At 38.3% G+C, this 23,448-nt stretch overlaps 1 protein-coding gene across 1 annotated transcript in view; it reads right to left on the bottom strand.

The window, feature by feature from the left end:
* LOC149222796 (uncharacterized) overlaps positions 1 to 23,448 on the bottom strand; it is a 339,999-nt gene that overhangs the window by 107,316 nt on the left and 209,235 nt on the right. Inside the window, exon 7 of the mRNA XM_089383170.1 lies at positions 20,162 to 20,218. Coding sequence (XP_089239296.1) covers positions 20,162 to 20,218 — 57 coding nt within the window. The remainder of the gene's footprint in view (positions 1 to 20,161; positions 20,219 to 23,448) is intronic.

The following is a 23,448-nucleotide window of genomic DNA, read 5'->3' as shown; positions in this document are numbered from 1 at the left end:
CAAACAAGAGACATATACTCTACAACATCTTGCTAGGGACTTTGTCATGCACCCTAGACTACTTCATAACAACTTTCATTCCATCTAGGGTTTCAATGTTTCTTTCAAAGGTGCAACATACCCTACTATAACATATAGCAAACCCTAGAAACAATTCAAACAAATATAGATCTACAAGGAATCTAATAACTTTCAGAATTCATATGTTAGATTTTCCACTAGGGTTTCATACAAATCCTAGATTTCATACAAGAGAAAAACCAATCATAGCTTGGTCATTAACATGACCAGCTTCCACTAGCGTTTGTTGAAGTCCCTAGATTTTCAATCAACCATCAAACACAACTAAAACTCGGATTTTAACAAATCTCAAATCATCACATTGTCATCATACATCAGAGATTTTTACTTCTACTAAGGTTTAACTCCAAAACCCTAGAATTTCATTTTCACAATCTCAATAATCATTATATAAATAGCTCTCAGATTGTTATATCACACATACTAGAGAATTTAACTACTACTAGGGTTTGGCTGCAAAACCCTAGATTTCCAAATATCATCCTAGAATCTCAGACAAGGACTTATATTAAATCCTAAGACTTATGACCATCAATAACTAGGTCAACACATGTATCTAGGAATTCATTATCATGCATAAGCATATCATATGTCAGACAGCATTAATACATTAGACATATACTGACCTAAACCAAGATAGTGTTTTGACCAAATGGACACATCTATATATATGCCTAGGGTTTCATTCCTAGGATCTTGCATTCATAACAAAGGTTTTGCTTATAGGCCCAACCAAACCCTAAAAATCTAGGGTTTCATAACATAGCAAAGCAAACCCTACTATTCCAAAAATTTCAAAGGTTCGAGATCTCAAACAAACATCATTCAACCCTAACAAGTTAAGATTTCATGATCATACCGAAATCTCAATCATCAACAAGAACTTCAAATAGCATTTCACAATATCCCTAAGTAGTTTAGGGTTTCAAACATTCACATTAGCATACCCTTAGGTTAGGGTTTTCCAAAGAACCTGTCTAAGGTTCTATAAAATCAGTTAAGAATAGGAGTGGGGTAGATTTATCAAGTGATGAATCACCCAAAATAAGAATCAATATGATTCACTATAGCTAGACACAACAATGTTAGTAATAGATTGTCAAATGAATAAGCATTTATTATAAAGAAATCAATGCTTTAAAGCATACCTTTGTTCCTTGACAAACCTTGTCTTGAGAGGTCCTCTTTCATACTCCTTGAGAATATAGCAAATGTTTTCCTAATCAAGACAATAGAGGGAGAATGGTGATTAGTATTAATATAATCAAAACTAAATGAGTACATGAAACCAAAAAATGAAAGGAAATGAGATACTTATCTTTGAGAGTTGTTGGGGGCTCCCTCCAAAGCTTGAGGGATACCTATAAACTTATAAAACAAAAGAAAAAGTCTTTTCCAAAAACATGTTAAAACCTATAAATCCTAAACATCAGAAATACAAAAATAGAATATCTAAGACTAAAAGCAAAGGACTTAATAGTGTAAGTCCCTTATATCAGATTCTTCGGGTTTTACTTTCTTTGGGTCTCCTTCTTCAACAATGTTAGCATGATCTCTATCTCTCTTCTTATTCTTTGGATTGTCGGGACAATCACTCCTGTAGTGACCCTTCTTATGACATTGATAGCATTCTACCTTGGACATGTCAACTTTCTTCCTTGGTCCTTTCGATTTCTTTCCTTTATGTTGAGAAATGTAGGCATTTGATACTCCTTCAGGATTGGCAACTAGAGAGATCCTCAATTCTTCTTGACTACAAGCAGTCCATAGTTCTTCAAAAGTGGGAGCTTCCTTCCAACTGTTAAGACCTACAGCAAATGCACCCCAAGTAGGTGGCAATCCTAATAGAGCAGTGATCACGAGTTCTTTGTCTGGAACAATTTCATCAATGGCCAAAAGATCATCCCTGATTCTTGTTATCTTCACAAAGGAGGCCATTGTGTCTTCTTTAGTCATCTTTGTGGTCCTTAGCTCATTTTTCAAACTTGCTACTTGACCAATGTTCTTAATAGTGAATAACTTTGACAAGGCTTCATACATTTCCTGAGCATGATTGATGTTGGCTATGAATGGGACAAGGTTGTCCTTTATTCCTTCTACCATTAGAGTCATGGCCACCAATTCTAATTCTCTGAATTTTATTTTTTCAGCATCACTGGAGTCATTTGTAGGCTTCTTAACTTTTCCTTTGACGAAGTCTAGAACCTTGTTCTTTTCAAGGATGAGGTCAATCCTCTTCTTCTAGGATCTATAATTTGAGGGTCCTTCAAGTTTGTTCTCTCCCTTGATTGTGTTAGGCATCTTCCTTGAATATAGTAGACTCCTTCCCTGAGATAATCCTTTTGAATGGTTTCTTGATTGAGTACTCGAGACTGCCTTTTTCTTCTTTCACCAAAGCTATGAAACCATGTTAGAAAATTGGAAAGGCAGAAAGACTTTCTTATTCTTGATAATAACTTGTGATGTTCTTGATTTGTTATTACGATTCTTTGTATCTTCTTTCTTTTAGTTCATCAAGCAATTACCAAAGCGAAAGCACATAAAACAATGGACACCAAATGTAGGCACTATGCTAGGGCAAAACCCCCCCTGAGGGGAAAACCCAGTCAAAATTCTCTTCCTTTCAATAGTATTCTTTGAGACTCTTCACTCTACATAAAGACCAAACCTTCCCTCCACACCAAGTCAACCTCCCAAATCTTCGACCTCTCTTCCAACAACTTCGACTATGTAGCAGCTTCCAGCATTAGGTCGCTTTCGGCATCAACAAAACTTGGAAGACTTTGATCTCTCAATCTAGGGCACGAAACAGAGAGAGAGAGGCACCAAAATTTTGTTTTTCTTCCTCCTTAGACTCCACCCAACTTGCACTTCCTTTGGCTTCCCGGCTTCGTACTTCACACTTCCCAGCCTCCTTAGAGATATTGAACTTGCTTGAGATGAAGTGCACCAAATGAATTCGACTTGCTTCTATTTATAGGCTTTAAGGGAGGTCGAATTATGTCCTTAGGCCAACTTGATCTCTTCTAGGCCGACTTGATGTGGAGGATACATAAATTACATTTGACTCAATACTTAACATTTTTACATGATTCAAAAGCCCAAGAAGGGTCTCTTTAAAAGTACAATGGCTCTATTGACTCAGAATAAATCCTAGAAGTCCTCAATGGGGACTTTGACCTAAAACAAGGTGACCCAAGCATGAAACCCATGCTTTAATAAGTCACAATAATAATAATAAAAATTATATTCTTATTCTTTTGACAAGTACATTACAAGATGATTCAAATACATTAAATGAAGACCAAACCTAGTTACATTTTCCAACATAACTACTCCTTTATATAGCCTTCTCAAGGGGTTGAATTCCCTCCTTTAGGCCAACTTGATGATCCCAGGGCTGACTTGTACTCTTGGAGATTCCAGGACTTTCTAGACTAAAAAATAATTCTTTTTACAATTATAAATTGCCCGGAAGGGTCTTATAAACATGATGTTGACTCCATTGACTCATGACAATAAATCCTAAGACCTAACAAACCCTAGAAGCACGAAGAACATGCTTTTACCTAAAATACCATCAATAATGAGCACAAAGCCCATGCTTTAATAATAATAATTTTCTTTCTTCTTTTCTTGTTTGTTACATACGATACATATTGAAATGAGTACAACAATTATGAAGACCTAAACTAGTTACATTTATCAACAGGAAGGAAGCAGGATCACATGGCATGCATGTGTGTCCACACTGACTCATCCCTGAGGGAAAGACTTGAGCACTTTTGAGAAAAGAAGTGGGATTCTAAGTTGACAGAGCTGGGGCCAACAGTGGTCGAAGAAATCCCAGAGTTTGTCTCCCAAGGATTTCCCTTTGCACGTTTTGTGAACAAGGCAGAGTGACGAGAGTCAAGATGACATGTCCCGCTTTGAATTATGCACCAATACAAAAGAAAGTGGGCCTTGGTTGTGTGGTGATTTTGTTATAAGCGTCGAGAGCTAGAGGAATCAAGCTATGGGAGGTAACGCCACTATAAAAACTTAAGTCTAGATTTTAATAAAGGTAAGCCCTCTTCCTTTGGTAGTTTGTTAAAGCTTGGTTGTGGTGGTTCTTTGGGATTTGGCATTAGTTCCTTCCCTTAGTTTATTTATATAAACCATCTCGGTTATGGTGGTTCTAGTTTTAAAAGGGCATTTTGGCTTAATCGCCATTTCAATTCACAGGGAAAGAGTAAGGCGTGCATCAAATATCCCTAGGCTACATTCCAAATTCTCTCACAACTTCAACTTGCTAAGTGAAATGAAGAAAAAGGCATTATGACTCAAGACCATGATTTTTTAGTAAACCATATGAAAAATCACGAAAAAAAAACAATCATGATTTTTAGTAAACTATGTGATTATTTAAGGGAAAATTTTGGGAATTTTTGGGCCAAGATATCGACTGGGCAAAAAAATCGTGATTTTTCAACACATCGCTACTAGAAAGCTAACAATGCTATCAACACTCCTTATTCATCAAGTTTTTCTTGAGGAACCTAAGTGTAGCTTCATCCCTTTCAATCTCCAAAAAAGATAGGACACTAGGGTTTAAGGAATTGAGAAGCACAAGTTTGTCTTTCTCTCTCTCCTTGTCAGTCCTTTTACATAGATGCATAGCCCTAGCGATTAAGAAGGGCACTAGTCCTATCTCTTGTGCTAATCCATAAAATTAAATAAAACCTTGAATTCTTTTTATGTTTACTAGGCCAAATTAGGGTTAGGTTACATCAAAATCTGTGTTTTTCAGCATTTCTTTTCTTGGACCATATTGTCCTAGGGATAGAATTTGTATGCATACATTTGGAAAGGTAAAAATATCATTTTAAATACTTTTTTCAGCCATTAATTAAGGATGACGTCTAGGATTTCTATTATTGTTATATGTGTTTTTAGCCATCGAAAATTGTTATAATTTATTCTCTTATTTACTCATTGAATATAGCTAATTTCACTAGTTTATCTTAGATTCAGGGGTTGTGTTAATTTTAGGTATGTTCTATGCTAGAGCAATTTATTTCAATTTTCACAGTTAGCTCAATATCTTTTCCAGATTAGCAATCACATCAACATTGTAAACTGCAGATAGAACATAAATATAAATCACAAAAGACAAGCCAAGACAAGAGGACACAAGATGTGGCGCTAGCCAGGGACAAACCCCAATGTGGGGAAACCCTTGATCAATTCTTCTTATATGTTCTTCAATAGTTCAGCAGAGAGAGAGAGAGAGAGAGAGTACATTTACAATAGAAGTCAACACTTTGACTTATCTAGATAAGAGCATAGATCATCTCTAAGAAGATGATACATGAGATCAGTTGAAGACATGCTGCTTCAACTAATTCTCCAAGGTGACTCCTTCACCTATCGTTGTGTTGCATTTCGTCGTCATGTTGCACCTCACCGCGCTGCACCGTGTTGCATTCATCATCACTATGCTGCATCTCATCACGCTTCATTAATCACGACTGTACCCATCACTGTACTGCATTATGTGCCATTGTTGCACCATGTTGCCATCCTGACCTATGTGTTGGCTGCACCTTGCTTGCTTGTTGTCCCTTGCTTGCTTGTTGTCCCTAGCATGCTTGTTGTCCTTAACATGCTTGTTGTTGCATGCTAGTTGTCCCTAGCATTCTAGCTGTAACATTGCATGCTTGGTGTATTTGCTGCTAAGTACCATACAACTATCCCAATGTTAGTTAGTTGTCCCTTGCATGCTGCTCTCCTTCGGAGACAGATGCTCCGGCTGTTTTGGAAGTTCCCGGCAGTTCTGGCAGTGCCGGCTGTTCCCGGCAATTCCGGCTATTCCTGGCAGTTTCGGTTGTTCCCGGCAGCCCCGGCAGTTCCGGCAATTCCGGCTTTTCCGGCAGTTCCGACAATTCCGACTTTTCCGACAGTTCCGGCTTTTCCGGCAGTTCCGGCTTTTCCGGCAATTCCGACTTTTTCGGTTGTTCTGGATTTTCCGGCTTTTTGAGCAACGTAGAGCTTATTCTCCCATGACTACATTTAGATCTAGGGCATATTATCTAGGGCAGCGTATACCCTAGGGCACTCCCTCTAGCTCTCATCTTCATCAAACCCAAAACAAGATGAAGTGAGATCACAAAAGTGAGTGTGTGTGTGAAAAATGACTTCAAGTCCTCTTCTATTTATACTAAAACGTAGAGGTTGAATAGACATGACTATTGGGCTTCTGAGCCTACATAAGTTGCTGGCCGACTTGACAATTTGTCCATAGTCAAAATAAATTCATATCTTCATAAATACTTATCGAAATCAGATGTTCTTTAGATCAATCCTACGCCTCTCGATGAGAGGGATCCAAGAAAAATATCAGCTGCCATAAATAAGACAACCCACATGGAGTTTGGCCCTAGTCGCCAATTTTAACACTCCCTCTCAACTAGGGAGAACTCCATCTGCTAATCCATATGTCCCACTGTACTATCTCTGCCATCAGTTCCCTGCACTGCTTTGCTCTGCTGAGATCTGCTCTGCTGAGCTCTGCTTTGCTCTGCTCTGCTGAACCATGAAGAAGAAGAATTGATCGAGAATGTCTCATACCATTCTCTACTGACCCGAAGTCAATTTCATCTAAAGAGAGTGTGTCACATCACTCTCACTGACCCGAAGTCAGTTTTATTGATCCCAGATCAATATCACAAGAGAGTGTCTCAAACCACTCATATTGATCCCAGATCAATATCACAAGAGAGTGTCTCAAACCACTCATACTGATCCCAGATCAATGGAGATCATCCTAGCATAGGGAGTATGGTAGATACAACGATGCGTCCATCGATAGAACTACTATGGTCCTTATCCTCATTTCCCTGCTCATTGATCAGATGAGAGGTACTTCCCATGAGTCCCAGACTGCATGGGTAGTATGCCTCAACAAGAGAACGAATCATCCTGTCCACAGGAGAATGAATCATCCTGTCAGTGGATGCCAGGAAGAACGAATCATCCTGGCCCATAGTCGCCACGGAGAACAAATCATCCTAGCCCACAGGAGAACGAATCATCCTGTTCCACAATCGCCACGAAGAACGAATCATCCTGGCCCACAGGAGAACGAATCATCCTGTTCCACAATCGCCACGAAGAACAAATCATCCTGGCCAACAGGAGAACGAATCATCCTGTTCCACAGTCGCCACGGAGAATGAATCATCCTGTTCCGTAGTCGCCACAGAGAACGAATCATCTTGGCCCAAAGGAGAACGAATCATTATGTTCCATAGTCGCCACGGAGAACGAATCATCTTGGCCCACAGGAGAACGAATCATCCTGTTCCACAGTCGCCACAGAGAACGAATCATCGTGTTCCATAGCGCACCACCAGTGGAGGGTGAGTTGCCCTTTGGTCGTATGTTGCTCCAGTAAGTACCCCAAGCCCCCTAGAGCTCCCAGAGCTCAATGCATGCAACATGCAGGACCCTTATAAGAAGGTCTCTCAATGACTCCAAGTCGTTCGGGAAAGTTACAGATTTGACCTTTCCCCGGGGTTTTGACAAAAAATGTTTGCAACCTGTACATCAGTCTCAATGTGATGGAGCCTCCTCGCTCATCGACTTACCATATCCCAGATAAGGCAATATTTGATGTCTATCTGCTGGAGCAATCATCGAATACGGGATTCCTCAATAATCGAATCCCACCTCTAGTTGTCACAGAGAATCACAGTGGTATTCATCATGTGTACAAATAGCTCACTTAAGAGCTTCTGCAACCATGCAGCTTCACACGAGATCATACTCGTAGCTGTGTATTCAGTCTCGGCGGTGCTTATAGCAACCGATTTCTGCTTCCTGCTCATCCATGATATCGAAGCAGAATCCAAAGAGAACCAGCACTGAGAAGTGCTCTAGTGATCCTCCACACTGCCTGCCCACTCAGCGTTCAAATAATCATGCAATTTCATATTTCCGGTAGTGTATCTCAATCCATGAGAGATTGTGCCCCGAAGATATCTCAGAAGATTCTTGGCACCAATCCAGTGAGGCTCAACCAAATATGAGCTCACCATGCTAACTGCAAAACATATGTCCGGACGGAAGTTCACCAAGAACATCAACGCAAATGAGTTTATGAAACTCAGAGGCATTTCCCAAATCTGGTCCGACATCACTACCATATAACTTCTGAAAGTTAATATCCTCGAGGTAGTCACAGGCTTGCAATTTATCATTCCACATTCGAAATCCAACTCCCTCTTACTTCTGCAAATGAGAGGGTCTGCACCTGTCAGAAATAGGTCGTCCTCATAAGGTGTCGGTATGAGAGATCTATCATCCACAACCTTCGGGTAATGGTTTGGATCGGTTTCACTCCTAGTGGATCTCAGCTTCATCTGACAGCTATCAATCCTCTCATACTATGCCCGGGGAGTTTTGCTTCAAGCCATAAAGGGATTTCTTCCACCTGTATACATGAGATTCCTGATCATGAATCTCAAACTCCTCAGGTTGTTCCAAACTTGTGGACTTGCTACATGAGGGGAATGGTCCCCTTGTAAGATTTTCCTTTGGTACATCTCAGACATGTACTTTCATGCTCTTTTTGAATTCAGGCATCCCTGTCACCATCTGACTCACAGACCTTCGGTGCTATGTGTCAATGGACATGGTCCCCAGTGGACTTCCTACAACTTGATACAACCCTGAACTCAAAAACATCTTTGAAAATTCTATTTTCAAACATGTACCTTTCCATCGATGAGTGCCACCCTGAAACCTTTGACTTCCATTGCTGAAATGGACACTAGGTTCTTCTTACGATCAGGTACATAAAAGAGATTCTGTAATTGAATTGAGTTACCCTCATTCAATTGAGGGATAACATTCCCTACACCCTTTTCGGGATAGGTGGCATTGGCTCCAAGTATAATCCCACGATTGTTTCCATCTCTACCAAATTAGAGAGTGCACCCATCTATCCTATGAAGTGCCTTGAAGCACTACAATCAATAAGCCAGATTCCCAAAGAATCTGAAGGAGAGGGCCAATACAAGATAACGCTTCTTTATCTTATCAGAAACAACATTTGATTCTTCATACCTGGGGTTCCTTGCTTTCTTTGAAGAGTCGACCATTTCCTTGATGACCTGCATTACCTGTCATTCCTTTGATCATTGAAGATGTCCCTGGAATGATTGTTATCTTCATCAAGAGATGTGTCTCTGCCATTCAGACACTCCTTCGCATAATGGCCGAACTTATTGCAACCAAGGCATCCGCCTTTCCTTCCACCCTTAGATCCGAACTTCCCAATGAAGTGATCTTTAGGTAGGCCATCAGAAACTTTCGCTGTGCCATTCTGATAATATTCTCTGCTTCGACTTCACCCTCGGTGAATTTGAAGAGGGATGAGGAATCCACTGATCCTTTTGTCCTTTCCCAACTGTCTTCGGTGATTGCTCTTTCACTCTTGCTTGGGCATTGTCTTCACCTCAGCTCTGATTCCATGTTAATTTTAGGTATGTTCTATGCTAGAGCAATTTATTTCAATTTTCACAGTTAGCTCAATATCTTTTCTAGATTAGTAATCACATCAGCATTAAAGTAAACTGCAAATAGAGCATAAATATAAATCGCAGAAGACAAGCCAAGACAAGAGGACACAAGATGTGGTGCTAGGCAGGGACAAACCCCAATGTGGGGAAACCCTTGATCAATTCTTCTTATATGTTCTTCAATAGTTCAGCAGAGAGAGAGAGAGAGATAGTACATTTACAACAAAAGTCAACACCTTGACTTATCTAGATAAGAGCATAGATCATCTCTAAGAAGATGATACATGAGATCAGTTGTGCTGCATTTCGTCATCATGTTGCACCTCACTGCACTGCACCATGTTGCACCCATCATCACTATGCTGCATCTCATTACGCTTCATTAATCATGACTGTACCCATCATTGTACTGCATTATGTGCCATTGCTGCACCATGTTGCCATCCTGACCTATGTGTTGGTTGCACCTTGCTTGCTTGTTGTCCCTTGCTTGCTTGTTGTCCCTAGCATGTTTGTTGTCCTTAGCATGCTTGTTGTTGCATGCTAGTTGTCCCTAGCATGCTAGCTGTAACATTGCATGCTTGGTGTATTTGCTGCTAAGTACCATACAACTGTCCCAATGTTAGTTAGTTGTCCTTTGCATGTTGCTCTCCTTTGGAGACAGATGCTGCAGCTGTTTCGGCAGTTCCCGGTAGTTCTGGCAGTTCCGGCTGTTCCCAGCAGTTCTGGCTATTCCTGGCAGTTTCAGTAGTTCCGGCAGTCCCAGCAATTCCGGCTTTTCCGGCTTTTTCGGCTTTTCCGGCAGTTCCGGCTTTTCCGGCTTTCCGACAGTTCCAGCTTTTCCGGCAATTCCGGTAGTTTCGGCTTTTTCAGCTTTTCTAGCAGTTCCGGCTTTTCTAGCTTTTCCGATAGTTCCGACTTTTCCGACAGTTCCGGCTTTTCCGACAGTTCCGGCTTTTCCGACTTTTTGAGCAATGTAGAGCTTATTCTTCCATGACTACATTTCGATCTAGGGCATGTTATCTAGGGCAGCATATACCCTAGGGCACTCCCTCTAGCTCTCATCTTCATCAAACCCAAAACAGGATGAAGTGAGATCACAAGAGTGAGTGTGTGTGTGACAAATGACTTCAAGTCTTCTTCTATTTATACTAAAACGTAGAGGTTGAATAGACATGATTGTTGGGCTTCTGAGCCTACATAAGTTGCTAGCCAACTTGACAATTTGTCCATAATCAAAATAAATTCATATCTTCATAGATACTTATCGAAGTTGGATATTCTTTAGATCAATCTTAAACCTCTCGATGAGAGGAATCCAAGAAAAATATCAGCTGCCATAAATAATATGACCCACATGGAGTTTGGTCCTAGTTGCCAATTTTAACATTTTTGTTGGAAAATGTAACTAAGTTCAATCTTCATTTAATATATTTGAGTCATCTTGTAAAGTACTAGTCAAAAGAATAAAGAAAAGAAATTTTATTATTATTGTTGTGACTTATTAAAGCATGGGTTTCATGTTTGAGTCACCATGCTTTAGGTCAAAGTCCCCATTGAGGACTTCTAGGATTTATTCTGAGTCAATAAAGTCATTGTACTTTTAAAGAGACCCTTCTTGGACTTTTGAATCATGTAAAAAGGTTTAGTATTGAATCAAATATAATTTATGTATCCTCCACATCAAGTCAGCCTAGAAGAGATCAAGTCGGCCTAAGGACATCAATTCGACCTCACATGGAGCCTGTAAATACAAGCAAGTCGAAATCATTTGGAGCACTTCAATTCGATATCTCTAAGGAAGCTGGGAAGTCTGAAGTCTGAAGTCGGGAAGCCAAAAGAAGTGCGAGTTGGGTAGAGTCTAAGGAGAAGAAGACAATCGAAACTTTGGTCCCTCTCTCTTTGTTTCGTGCCCTAGATTGGGAGATCGAAGTCTTCCAAGTTTCACTGATGCCGGAAGCTACTACCTAGTTGAAGTTTTTGGAAAGCGGTCGAAGATCTGGGAGGTTGGCTTGGTGTGAAGGGAAGCTCTAGCCTTTGTCTAGAGTGAGGAGTCTCAAAGAATACTATTGAAAGGAAGAATTTTCTTGATTGAGTTTTCCCCTTGAGGGGGGTTTTTCCCTGTCATAGTGCCTACATCTGGTGTCCATTGTCTTATGTGCTATTTCTTTGGTAATTGCTTGATGAACTAAAAGAAAGAAGATATAAAGAATCGTAATAACAAGAACATCACAAGTAATTATCAAGAATAAGAAATTTTTTCTGCCTGTTTTATTTTCTAACATGGTATCATAGCTTTGGTGAAAAAAGAAGAAAAAAACAATCTCAAGCACTTGATCAGGGAAACATTCAAAAGGATTATCTCAAGGTAAGAATCTACTATATTCAAGGAAGATGTCTAACACAATCAAGGGAGAGAACAAACTTGAAAGAGCCTCAAACTTTAGGTCTTGTCAGAAGAGGATTGACCTCATCCTTGAAAAGAACAAGGTTCTAGACTTGGTCAAAGGAAAAGTTAAAAAGCCTACAGAAGACTCCAGTGATGCTGACAAAGTAAACTTCAGAGATCTAGAATTGGTAGCCATGACTCTAATGGTAGAAGGAATAAAGGACAACCTTGTCCCATTCATAGCCAACATCAATCATGCTCAGGAAATGTATGAAGCCTTGTCAAAGCTATTCACTATTAAGAACATTGATCAAGTAGCAAGTTTGAAGAATGAGCTAAGGACCACAAAGATGACTAAAGAAAACACAGTGGCCTCCCTTTTTGTGAAGATAGAAAGAATCAGGGATGATCGTTTGGCCATTGATGAAATTGTTTCAGACAAAGAACTCGTGATCACTGCTCTATTAGGATTGCCAGATACTTGGGGTGCATTTGTTGCAGGTCTTAACAGTTGGAAGGACACTCCCACTTTTGAAGAACTATGGACTGCCTGCAATTAAGAAGAATTGAGGATCTCTCTAGTTTCCAATCTTGAAGGAGTATCAAATGCCTACATTGCTCAACATAAAGGAAAGAAATCGAAAGGACTAAGGAGTAAAGTTGACATGTCCAAGGTAGAGTGCTATCAATGTCATAAGAAGGGTCACTACAGGAGTGATTGTCCCGACAATCCAAGAAACAAGAAGAGAGAAAGAGATCAAGCCAACATTGTTGAAGAAGGAGACCCAAAGAAAGTCAAACCCGAAGAATCTGACATAAGAGACTTACACTACTAAGTCCTTTGTTTTTAGTCTTAGATATTCTATTTTATATTCCTGATATTTAGAATTTATAGGTTTTAACATGTTTTTGGAAAAGACATTTTCTTTTGTACATTTATAGGTATCCCTCAAGCTTTGGAGGGAGCCCCCAACAACTCTCAAAGATAAGTATCTCATTTCCTTTCAGTTTTTGGTTTCATCTACTCATTTAGTTTTGAGTATTAAATACTAATCATCATTCTCCCTATGTTGTCTTGATTAGGAAGACATCTGCTATATCCTCAAGGAGCATGGAAGAAAGCCACCCAAGATAAGGTTTGTCAAGAAACAAAATTATGTCTTAAAACTACAAAATATTGACTTCTTAATAATAAGTGTTTATTCATTTGACAATCTATTACTAACATTGTTGTGTCTAGCTATAGTGAATCATATTGATTCTTATTTTGGGTGATTCATCACTTGATAAATCTACCCCACTCCTATTCTTAACTGATTATATAGAACCTTAGACAGGTTCTCTGGAAAACCCTAACCTAAGTGAATGCTAATGTGAATGTCTGAAACCCTAAAACTACTTAGGGTGATTGTGAAATGCTATTTGAAGTTCTTGTTGATGATGTCATGTTTGGGATTTCGATATGATCATGAAATCTTAACTTATTAGGGTTAAGTGATGTTTGTCTGAAATCTCGAACCTTTGAAATTTTGGTATTGTAGGGTTTTATTTCCTATGAAACCCTAGATCTTTAGGGTTTGGTTGGGCCTATAAGAAAAACCTTTGTTATGAATGCAAGATCCTAGGAATGAAACCCTAGGCATATATAGATGTGTCCATTTGGTCAAAACCCTAGCTTGGTCTAGGTCAGTATATGTCTAATGTATTAATGTTGTCTGACATATGATATGCTTATGCATGATAATGAATTCCTAGATATGTGTGTTGACCTAATTATTGATGGTCATAAGTCTTAGGATTTAATATAAGTCCTTGTCTGAGATTCTAGGATGATGATATTTGGAAATCTAGGGTTTTGTAGCTAAACCCTAGTAGTAGTTAAATTCTCTAGTATGTGTGATATAACAATCTGAGATCTATTTATATAATGATTGTTGAGATTGTGAAAATGAAATTCTAGGGTTTTGGAGTTAAACCTTAGTAGAAATGAAAATCTTTGATGTATAATGACAATATGATGATTTGAGATTTGTGTAAGATTGTTGAAATCTGAGTTTTAGTTGGGATTGATGTTTGATTGAAAATCTAGGGTTTGCAACTAACCCTAGTGGAAGTTGGTCATGTTAATGACTAAGTTGTGATTGGTTTTGATTGATTCTCTTGTATGAAATCTAGGATTTGTATGAAACCCTAGTGGAAAATCTAACATATGAATTCTGAAAGTTGTTAGATACCTTGTAGATCTATATTTGTTTGAATTGTTTCTAGGGTTTTCTATATGTTGTAGTAGGGTATGTTACACCTTTGAAAGAAACATTGAAACCCTAGATGGAATGAAAGTTGTTATGAAGTAGTCTAGGGTTTATGACAAAGTCCCTAGCAAGATGTTGAAGAGTATATGTCTCTTGTTTGTAATTAAGTTTGGGTATCTGATATGTATAAAGTTGAAATGCTTTCGTGATTCTGATATGGCTAACTTCATGCTTCTATAGTTTTGGTTGTACTTGCTATCTAAGTTGTGCAGGTACACAATCTTCAATATGGTGAAGATGTTCATTGATGTCATAAGCACGATGAGGATGATGATAACTCTGACAAAATGGTTGGAAGCCACGAAAGATTCTCTGATGACGAAAATAGAAGAAATCTCCCTGGATTAAGAGGGAGCTTGAATGAAAGAAATCTCCCTAAGATAAGAGGATGGTTGAGAATATTCTTTGTACAGGAATGGTTAGATCCTCTTTGATTAAGAGGGAGTGACAAATATGATTCTCTACTTCATGTGTCATGCACTAGACCAGGACTAACAGCTGTAAGCTAAGTCACCTGACACGGGGATTCGGGACACGTAGGATTCGAGATTCATGGTGTTGGATTCAGACACGTTGACCCCCCGGAACAGGACACGTAGGATTCGTTATATATTATTTTATTAAAAATATATATATATATATATATATTTAAAATATATATATATATATATTAAAAAGTAGATATTTCTTACACAAATTTTAATTAATGATACAAATTTATTGATTTCAAATATAGATCATCATCTATAGCTATTAGCATGCATAGTACATACAAAATTCAAATACATGTCAATCTATTATCTATTTCTTATGCTTGGCCCTCTTGCCACCACGAGAAATGTCTAATTTTTTAGTCTTGTTGGAAAATCAAGATCTTTGTCATTAATATCACCCTCTAAGCATTAATATCCAGAGGTATTTTTGTCATTACCTCTATATCTGTATAGGGATCTTTGTCATTAATATCACCCTTTAAGCATTAACATAAGATAGAACAAGCATAACATGTCAAGTCAAGATTTTGTTTGAGTGATGCGTACATTTTTAGGAGGGTCATGATACAGGAGTTTGACAACCAATGTCACTAACATCAAGGTACATAGAGGGATTGGTGCTCTTGATTAAATACGAGTTCCATACCCTAATACATGACAAAATTCAATGGAAACATTGCAATCCCCCAATCCTAAAATCTTGAAAAACTGATAAGTCTATTGGATTTTGAATGAAATCTAAAATTCTACTTTCTCCATATGAAATCCAATGAGGCCGGAACCACTCTCAAACATCCTGAGTCATTTCATGGTAATGTTAAAAATTTAAGTAAAAGTGACATTCTCCTTAATCTTCACTTTTACTTTAAGAATTTAACATTACCATGAATAGCATATCAATACTAGGGCCTAGACTTGATCATTAAGCTGCCAAAACGCTTGCCAAATGAAAATATGCGTGGCTGTAATGACCAAATGCGGCCTTTTCATACCCGTGCAGGTCACTTTTGCCGCCTAACGAGTCCTGGAAAACAGGACACGCTGCCAAAATTGTGACACGACCTCGGATTCGACGAGTCAGGAAAGGACACGACGTGTCATGGTTTTTGGACACGAATCAGGGCAGAATCGCATCGGACACGCTGGATTCGGGATTCGTGGGGCCTATAGGACGAATCCGGTTATCTAGGCTGTAAGTTTTAGTGAAGGCCATGAGTGAGAGAAGGAAATTGGTGAATGCATTTTGAGGTGTTGCTGAAAGAAGGAAAGAAGGATCCGATTGAAGAATATGTTGTTGCATGAGAGGTAGGAAAGGAAAGTGTATGATTGAGGGATATTCTGTCAGAGATTCAGTTGATAGTCCTACTATGAAAAGTTGAGAAGCAACATCAAGTTGTTTGGAAAGACCCCAGAGGTTTGTATTTAATTATGTACATGTGAAAGTATATTATTGATTGGGGTTGTGTTTGTACAGGTGAATCTCTCGAAGGTTTTGATAGCATGTTGGTTACCAATCAGTTTGATTGGGAGAGATTGGTCATCCTTGATCTACTGGATCAAGGAGTGTTGAGGCTTTGTGAGTGAAGCATTGCATGGGAGGAAATCTGGCTGACACTTTGTGTTGATGTCTAGGTACCGAAATTGGAAAAGGTGGTGTTGATTATTGAGCTCTGTTTTTGGATACACGCCTGGATCTTTGGGTTGGTGGTTAGCAAGTAAGCCTGATGGTACCTAGAGGGGCTGAAAGCTTGAGTCCACCTTATTCCCACTTGGATAGACCACTTGGATAGATTTCCCTGATCAAGAATCTAGTCTGTGGCATTCGGGTGCCTAAATTGTTGAGAGACCAATGGATAGAATGCCCTGGTCAGGAATCTAGTCCATGGCATTGTGGTGCCTAAAGTTCTTCATGGTTTATATAGTTGAGATCTTCCTTGTACTTGTATATGATGAATACCTCCGTATTTAAAAGGGAGTGTTGGAAAATGTAACTAGGTTCAGTCTTCATTTAATATATTTGAGTCATCTTGTAATGCACTTGTCAAAAGAATAAAGAAAAGAAATTTTATTATTATTATTGTGACTTATTAAAGCATGGGTTTCATGCTTGGGTCACCATGTTTTAGGTCAAGTCCCCACTAAGGACTTCTAGGATTTACTCTGAGTCAATAGAGTCACTGTACTTTTAAAGAGACCCTTCTTGGGCTTTTGAATCATGTAGAAACGTTTAGTATTGAGTAAAATATAATTTATGTATCCTCCACATCAAGTCGGCCTAGAAGAGATAAAGTCGGCCTAAGGACATCAATTCGACCTCACATGGAGCCTATAAATACAAGCAAGTCGAATTCATTTGGAGCACTTCATCTAACAAGTTCGATATCTCTAAGGAAGCTGGGAAGGGCGAAGTCTGAATTCAGGAAGCCAAAAGAAGTGCGAGTTGGGTAGAGTCTAAGGAGAAGAAGAAAATCGAAATTTTGGTCCCTCCGTCTCTCTCTTTCATGTCCTAGATTGGGAGATCGAAGTCTTCCAAGTTTCACTAATGCCAGACGTTGCTGCCTAGTCGAAGTTGCTAGAAAGAGGTTGAAGATCTGGGAGGCTGACTTGGTGTGGAGAGAAGGTCTGGTCTTTGTCTAGGGTGAAGAGTCTCAAATAAAAGGAAGAATTTTTTTGACTGGGTTTTCCCTTCGAGGGGGGTTTTTCCCTGACATAGTGCCTACATCTGGTGTCCATTGTCTTATGTGCTATTGCTTTGGTAATTGCTTGATGAACTAAAAAAAAGAAGATATAAAGAATCTTAATAACAAGAACATCACAAGTAATTATAAAGAATAAGAAAATCTTTCTACCTTTCTGATTTTCTAACAGTTTTCTTATTGTTGTTATAAAATATCTGCATGCTGTAAATTGCTGATTAAAATTGTGGTTTATAACAGAAAAATAAATTTTCTAAATTGCATGTGTTGGGTACCTATTTGAGCCTCTTTTGGTCTAAATAAGCCCTCTATATTTAGCAATAGGGACCTTTAAACTCACTCCCTTGAATTTATACTTTAAATCCCTTGAAACCATAATCATTGTATATCTATCCTTGGATGAATTTTGTAGTAGAACCCTTAGGGGGTATTTAGCCTAACACTATTTGGGTTACTTAATCCCTAGGATCTATTGGGGAAGTCTTCCTTGTGGGGATTGTATCCGACCACAAAAAGCAGGGGAGCATTTGCTGAGGTGACAATGGCAACTCCCATTACTTGGTGAGGCTTTGCACTAAGGTGCTAGATTTTGCAAAAAACAATCCCCATCAAAACTAAATAATGTATATCTTTGTGGGACTCTTGCAGCTTTGCGGATCCACTTAGTATCAAAAGAGATAGTAAAAGGAAGTCTATCAAAATGACAGTGCAAACATATCAAAATTCAAAACAAAATTGCAATGTATCAGAGCCATGTAACACAACACCAACACAAAACAACGCAAAGTATGGAAGAAGCAGTAAAAACAGCATGGAATATTATTATTGGCTAAAATCGTATAACTCAATAACAAAGTTGAGGAGTTGATAAATAAAATAACAAAATATCAACAAAAGGAACAAAAATCTCCAAAAAGAATCATGACCTCAAGAAAAATATTTCACAAAGACGTGACAAACAATAACAAGAAAATGAACCATAGAAAAAGTCATGGTCGAATTTCGAATCTTGCTTAATGAAGCTCAAAAATTGAAGAAAAAGGACATACATATTCCAAAGTTCGATAAAGAAACATTAACAAATCCACTAGAACCAACAACGCTTAGGAAGTCAAAGTACAAACTTGTGGAAGCCTTAATTAACCCTTAGTCCTCAAAATTGGGGACCCCCTTTTCCCTTTATTTTCAATGTTTACTTCTTGCTTTACATACTTTTGAAAATCCTTGATTCACAAGAGTTTGAATGCAGGTGTGCCTTCAGGTTTTCCAAAGTTCATGGGTAATGACCTCCTTGATCTTTCCTAAGAACTTCAATTACCGAGGCATCATCTTTTGGGGTTTGCTTCAAGGAAAGTTACTTTCTATTTGAAATATCGCTTCATGGCATTTTCTCATCTTATGGTTTTTCAGATCCAAATCTTTCTGATAGAATCTAATATTGGAATTGAGTTTTTGCAATCAAGGTTTTTTTGGCTGTTCTTGGTCCATTAGCCCCATTATAAAATTGCATCTTTGACCAGCACATTCATTAGGAATCTTTGAAAGTTTCATCTTTCAAACTAGCCCAACCGTTCATCAAACACATCCCAAAGATATATCTTCCAAAAAGGCATGATAGTTCATCAAGCCACCATCAAAATTTCAACTTTTGATCTTGCTAATTCACACGATAGTCTCTTGGCCTCTTTTTGAAGATGTTCTTTTAGACTTGACAGAAAATGGAGGCACCAAAACATGGACAAAAAGGTTAGGAGCTGCCAGTCTATGTGTAAACCAAAGGGTTCTTTAAATCCCACAGGCTAGTATGTTCGATAATGAATCAAGCCTTTGTGACTAATCTAAATTACATATCTCAGGAATGATGCATGGGATATGTTACATGTGTAGCTGTTACAAAGACAAACTATAAAGCACAGTTTTTGGATTTATAAAGCAACCTAAGCTTTTTGGGACTGGACTTAGCCAGAATTTTCAATCTTTTGGTGGCCCCATTGAGATGTAGAGGTACAATCGTTGGTGTAATAAGATCATTTGACAGCAGGGTAGAGAAATTTGCAACACAGTCAATTTTACTGGCCCTTCCTTCCTATGGAAAAGAAGATGCAGAACTACATCTAGCAAGATTCAGCAAGGCTTAACCTAGGAGAAAAATTGTTGCTCAAAGTTGCACTTGCGGACTAGGTGACATCTACATTATGTTTTTACCATTCAGATATTGATACTTTGTAATGTTGTGTCAAGATAGACATGCCAGTTCGTCATGCTTACGTAGCATGAGGGGCCTATGCCAAACGTTAGCATTCTGATATACTTTAATATGCAGTTTTGTGTTGGTTACTGTAACATACCAAGCATTTTGTAAATAAAAAAAAGAAATGCTCCTACAACACCTATTGCATATAAAACTCACAAGTGGCTAACTTTTGTTACATTGTTTGCAAGGCATCATTTTTCAGCCCAAGCAAGCACTAAAACAGAAAAAATATATGATTGTCATTTCTGTTAAAAGACAGCTCAAAACATAACATACTCGTACACATCCATACAATCACTGTCCAAAAGATATAGAGAGTCTTTTATTATTATTGTTATTAATAATGAAAAGTCTTAGGAATGAACTCCATACCTCACAAAGAGTATAGAAAGCAGGCTGATCAAGAGCATATCCAGCCATTGTCATAGCCTAAAACCACAAAACAAGCAAAACTCAAATATTTTAGTGCAGACATGTATTACTCTCATAAACATATAAACAATCATTACACTACAAATTTTACTAGTCCCTTTGACCTATTTAGGTATTTACTCAACATTAATACAAATTTCAATTTGAATTTATGCTACAAATTGTTCTTCAATATATTCTAGTTAACAATGAACATTAAAATGAGAATGATCTGTAAACTGCCATAGATATTCCACTGGAATTATTTGTCACATCAAATCTTACAATATTCTGACATCTCTTATTATGCAATGTTTTACTTTAGATTCAGATTTAATATTACTAGCCTAATACACAAAATACTCAAATAAACTGTAACTGAAATGAAGGAAATTAAGCAAACAATACAACATCCACCCAATGAACACGAGACGTATCCGATGAAAACCCAATATGGGAAAAATACAACTAGAAGGTGAAGCCAAGGACTTTCTCTTTTCTTCTTCATTGTGAAATGCAAATACAAAGAAAGAGCAGTCACTATGGAGTTGTCATCGGCACTATGGCCCAAATTGCTGCTACAAGATCTTCTATTTCTTATACTATGCTTTAATATCTCACTCCTAGATGTTCTGCTCAACTATGGAACAGAATGGAACCCTTCATATCCTAGTAGTTTAGTATTTACCATTTCTTGATAGCCATGGTGGGTTAGGTTTAGGATATTTGTATGCATCTAATTACAATTAGGGTTTTGCACCCTCTAAAATCTTCTTGAAATTTCACATTTTACTAGCTCCACATGTGAGAAATGGAAGATGACACAGCATCCATTTAATATTCTAGTGGTGAACAAGTTAGGTTAACTTGTGAGAGGCATAACTTCTGTATATCAACGTGAACTAAGGTGCTTATTGCATTATAGGAAAACTCTCTATGTGTAGAGTAGTGTTGAGATTATGAGAATTTCATTTGCAAAGTTTTGACCCCAAAAATATCATTTAGGCCTTGTTGCCTCAAAATATAGCATGCATTGTGTGGGGGCTCACAAGACAAGGGCCAAACCTTGTTGCAACAATGAGGGAGATTGCCACTATCACCTCAGCAATCTTCCTTCCGCACTTTAGTGGAATTTCACCACAAGGGAGGCTTCCTAGTGAACACCTATGAGGATATTCTAAGTTATAGGTTTCAAGGTGATGAAGGCATAGGCTAGGGGAAGAAACTCAATGATGGACAAAGGCTCAATACTTCCCAATGAGGAACAACATATCAAACACCTAGACTAGTAAGGACTTTATATGACCTAGGGTTTGTTGGTATGCAATTACAATGGAGTACCTAAACACACACGAGTCAAAGAAAGGTTTTACTAAAAGATAAGATCATCAAAACAATAGAGCAAACCCTCAAGATAAGCCTCAAGTTGAAACCAAGCTAGGGTTAGCATTTTCAAGGAACACAATTGACTAGGGAAGGATGACGTCAACCCTCCTAGGGGAATTTTTGCTATGAAAAAGGCTATATTTTGCATTAGAAAGGATTACAAACATAAAAATCAGGCTTTTATTCCACAAATGCCCTAGATCAATTTGTCCCTTGCAAATACCCTAGCTGCTAGCATCTTTGCCTTAAAAGGCTTAGGAAAATAAAAAGGAAGAAAAATATATAGTTTTTCAAGGTTTTTGATCAACATAAAAATTGTCGATGTGTAATCCTACTTGGGTGATGGATTCTTTGGGCAATTTTAAGAGAGAAATGACAAATTTTGGGAGTAAAGGGGGAAAACTCTTGTTTCCACTTAAATAAACCCTAATTATCATTTTTGTGAGGGGACAAATTGAATAGGAGATGTGCACTGGAAGTTCTCCTATGGAATTCAAGGAAGAAGTTTTTAACATGCAAAATTTAACCAAGATTTTCCATAAATAATTTGCATTTAGACACGGTTCATAGAAAAGCCCTAACAATAATTCAATTACATGTAAAACAATGAAAAATATGTAATAAACTTACAATTCTTCCATAAAAATACCTTTCAATCCCAAAAATACATCTCCAAGACATAAGCCAATCTCCAATAGCAAAATGCTCTAAAAAAATCACATCTCCACAAGTAGCAAGTTACACAAAAGCTAACTCTAGCTCTAGAAAAGAGGTTGAAACTCAAGTGTGATGATGAAAAATGTCAAGCAAGTGATTCTCTCTATATATATGAGGTCTATCACTCACTAATATTAGCCTACAAGCCCTATAACAAGTTTAATTTTGAGTGTCCATCAAGATAAGGGGTTACAAGCCAACCCATAGCTCACAATAATAAAAATATTTCATAAAAGCCCATGAGTGTTGGTCGAAATCCTCCATAAGCATGAACTCATGCTCTTTTTGGGCATTAAATGCTATGAAAGTGCATGGATGGGCTAGGGGAATGTCCCATCATCATAATCAACTCCAATCCTTGAGGGGAAACCCTCAAGAAATGCCTCAAAATGCCTCCAAGTGTCAAAACCATGCTTTAGGTTCCCTACATCACCTTCTCAAGGGCTAGAAGTGTGACGTGGCATCATCTCTCTCCAATGTTGGGGCTCCAAGTTCTAGTACAAGCCCTCCCTTGTCATCATGGGGATGACCATCATCATCTGGACTCCAAATCAAGTCATGCCCATGAAACAATGTCAAGGCCAGCTTAGGGGTATGTTTGATTTGCTTGTACATCATCAAGAATCTCCAGCACCAAGCAAGAGGAGCTCAGCATTTCAGCATATGGGGTGCTCTAAGGTGTCAATCATCTGTTGGAGTCATCAAAGTTTCCAACACTTTACTCTAAAGGGGCAGCACTACATCTACAAGGTCATCAACGCACTTTGAAAGTGTTGTACGTCCTAGGCATAATATGTAGTGGAGGCATGAAATGTGCCCTCAAGGCCTCTGCTGCTATGTGAAGGACCACCTAGCAATTCCATCTCAAAATAAAGTGAAAGTTACCAATCATTAGGGACAATGACCATAGAGGCATAATAGTGGACCACACTTAATTGTTAAAGGCATAATACTACTTCAAACTGGGATCATCTTCAAATATCTAACTAGAACAAGTCCCCTAAAAGTGTTTCCTATCTTGTTAGGGATGGCTAGATGGTCAACCCTATTAGGTGCTTTCAACCCCTATGGGGAGCTGACATGTCCTAGGTCAACTCTTTCAATTCATAGGTGTCTGTGATAATGTGGCAATGGAGGGAAAATGC

This window comes from Pinus tabuliformis, chromosome Q (genome assembly GCF_031772625.1).
Source record: "Pinus tabuliformis cultivar Carrire ecotype Pingquan chromosome Q, CPIR1, whole genome shotgun sequence".
NCBI lineage: Eukaryota > Viridiplantae > Streptophyta > Pinopsida > Pinales > Pinaceae > Pinus > Pinus tabuliformis.
Note: the sequence above shows the minus strand (reverse complement) of the source record. Positions and strands in the feature narration are given on the sequence as shown.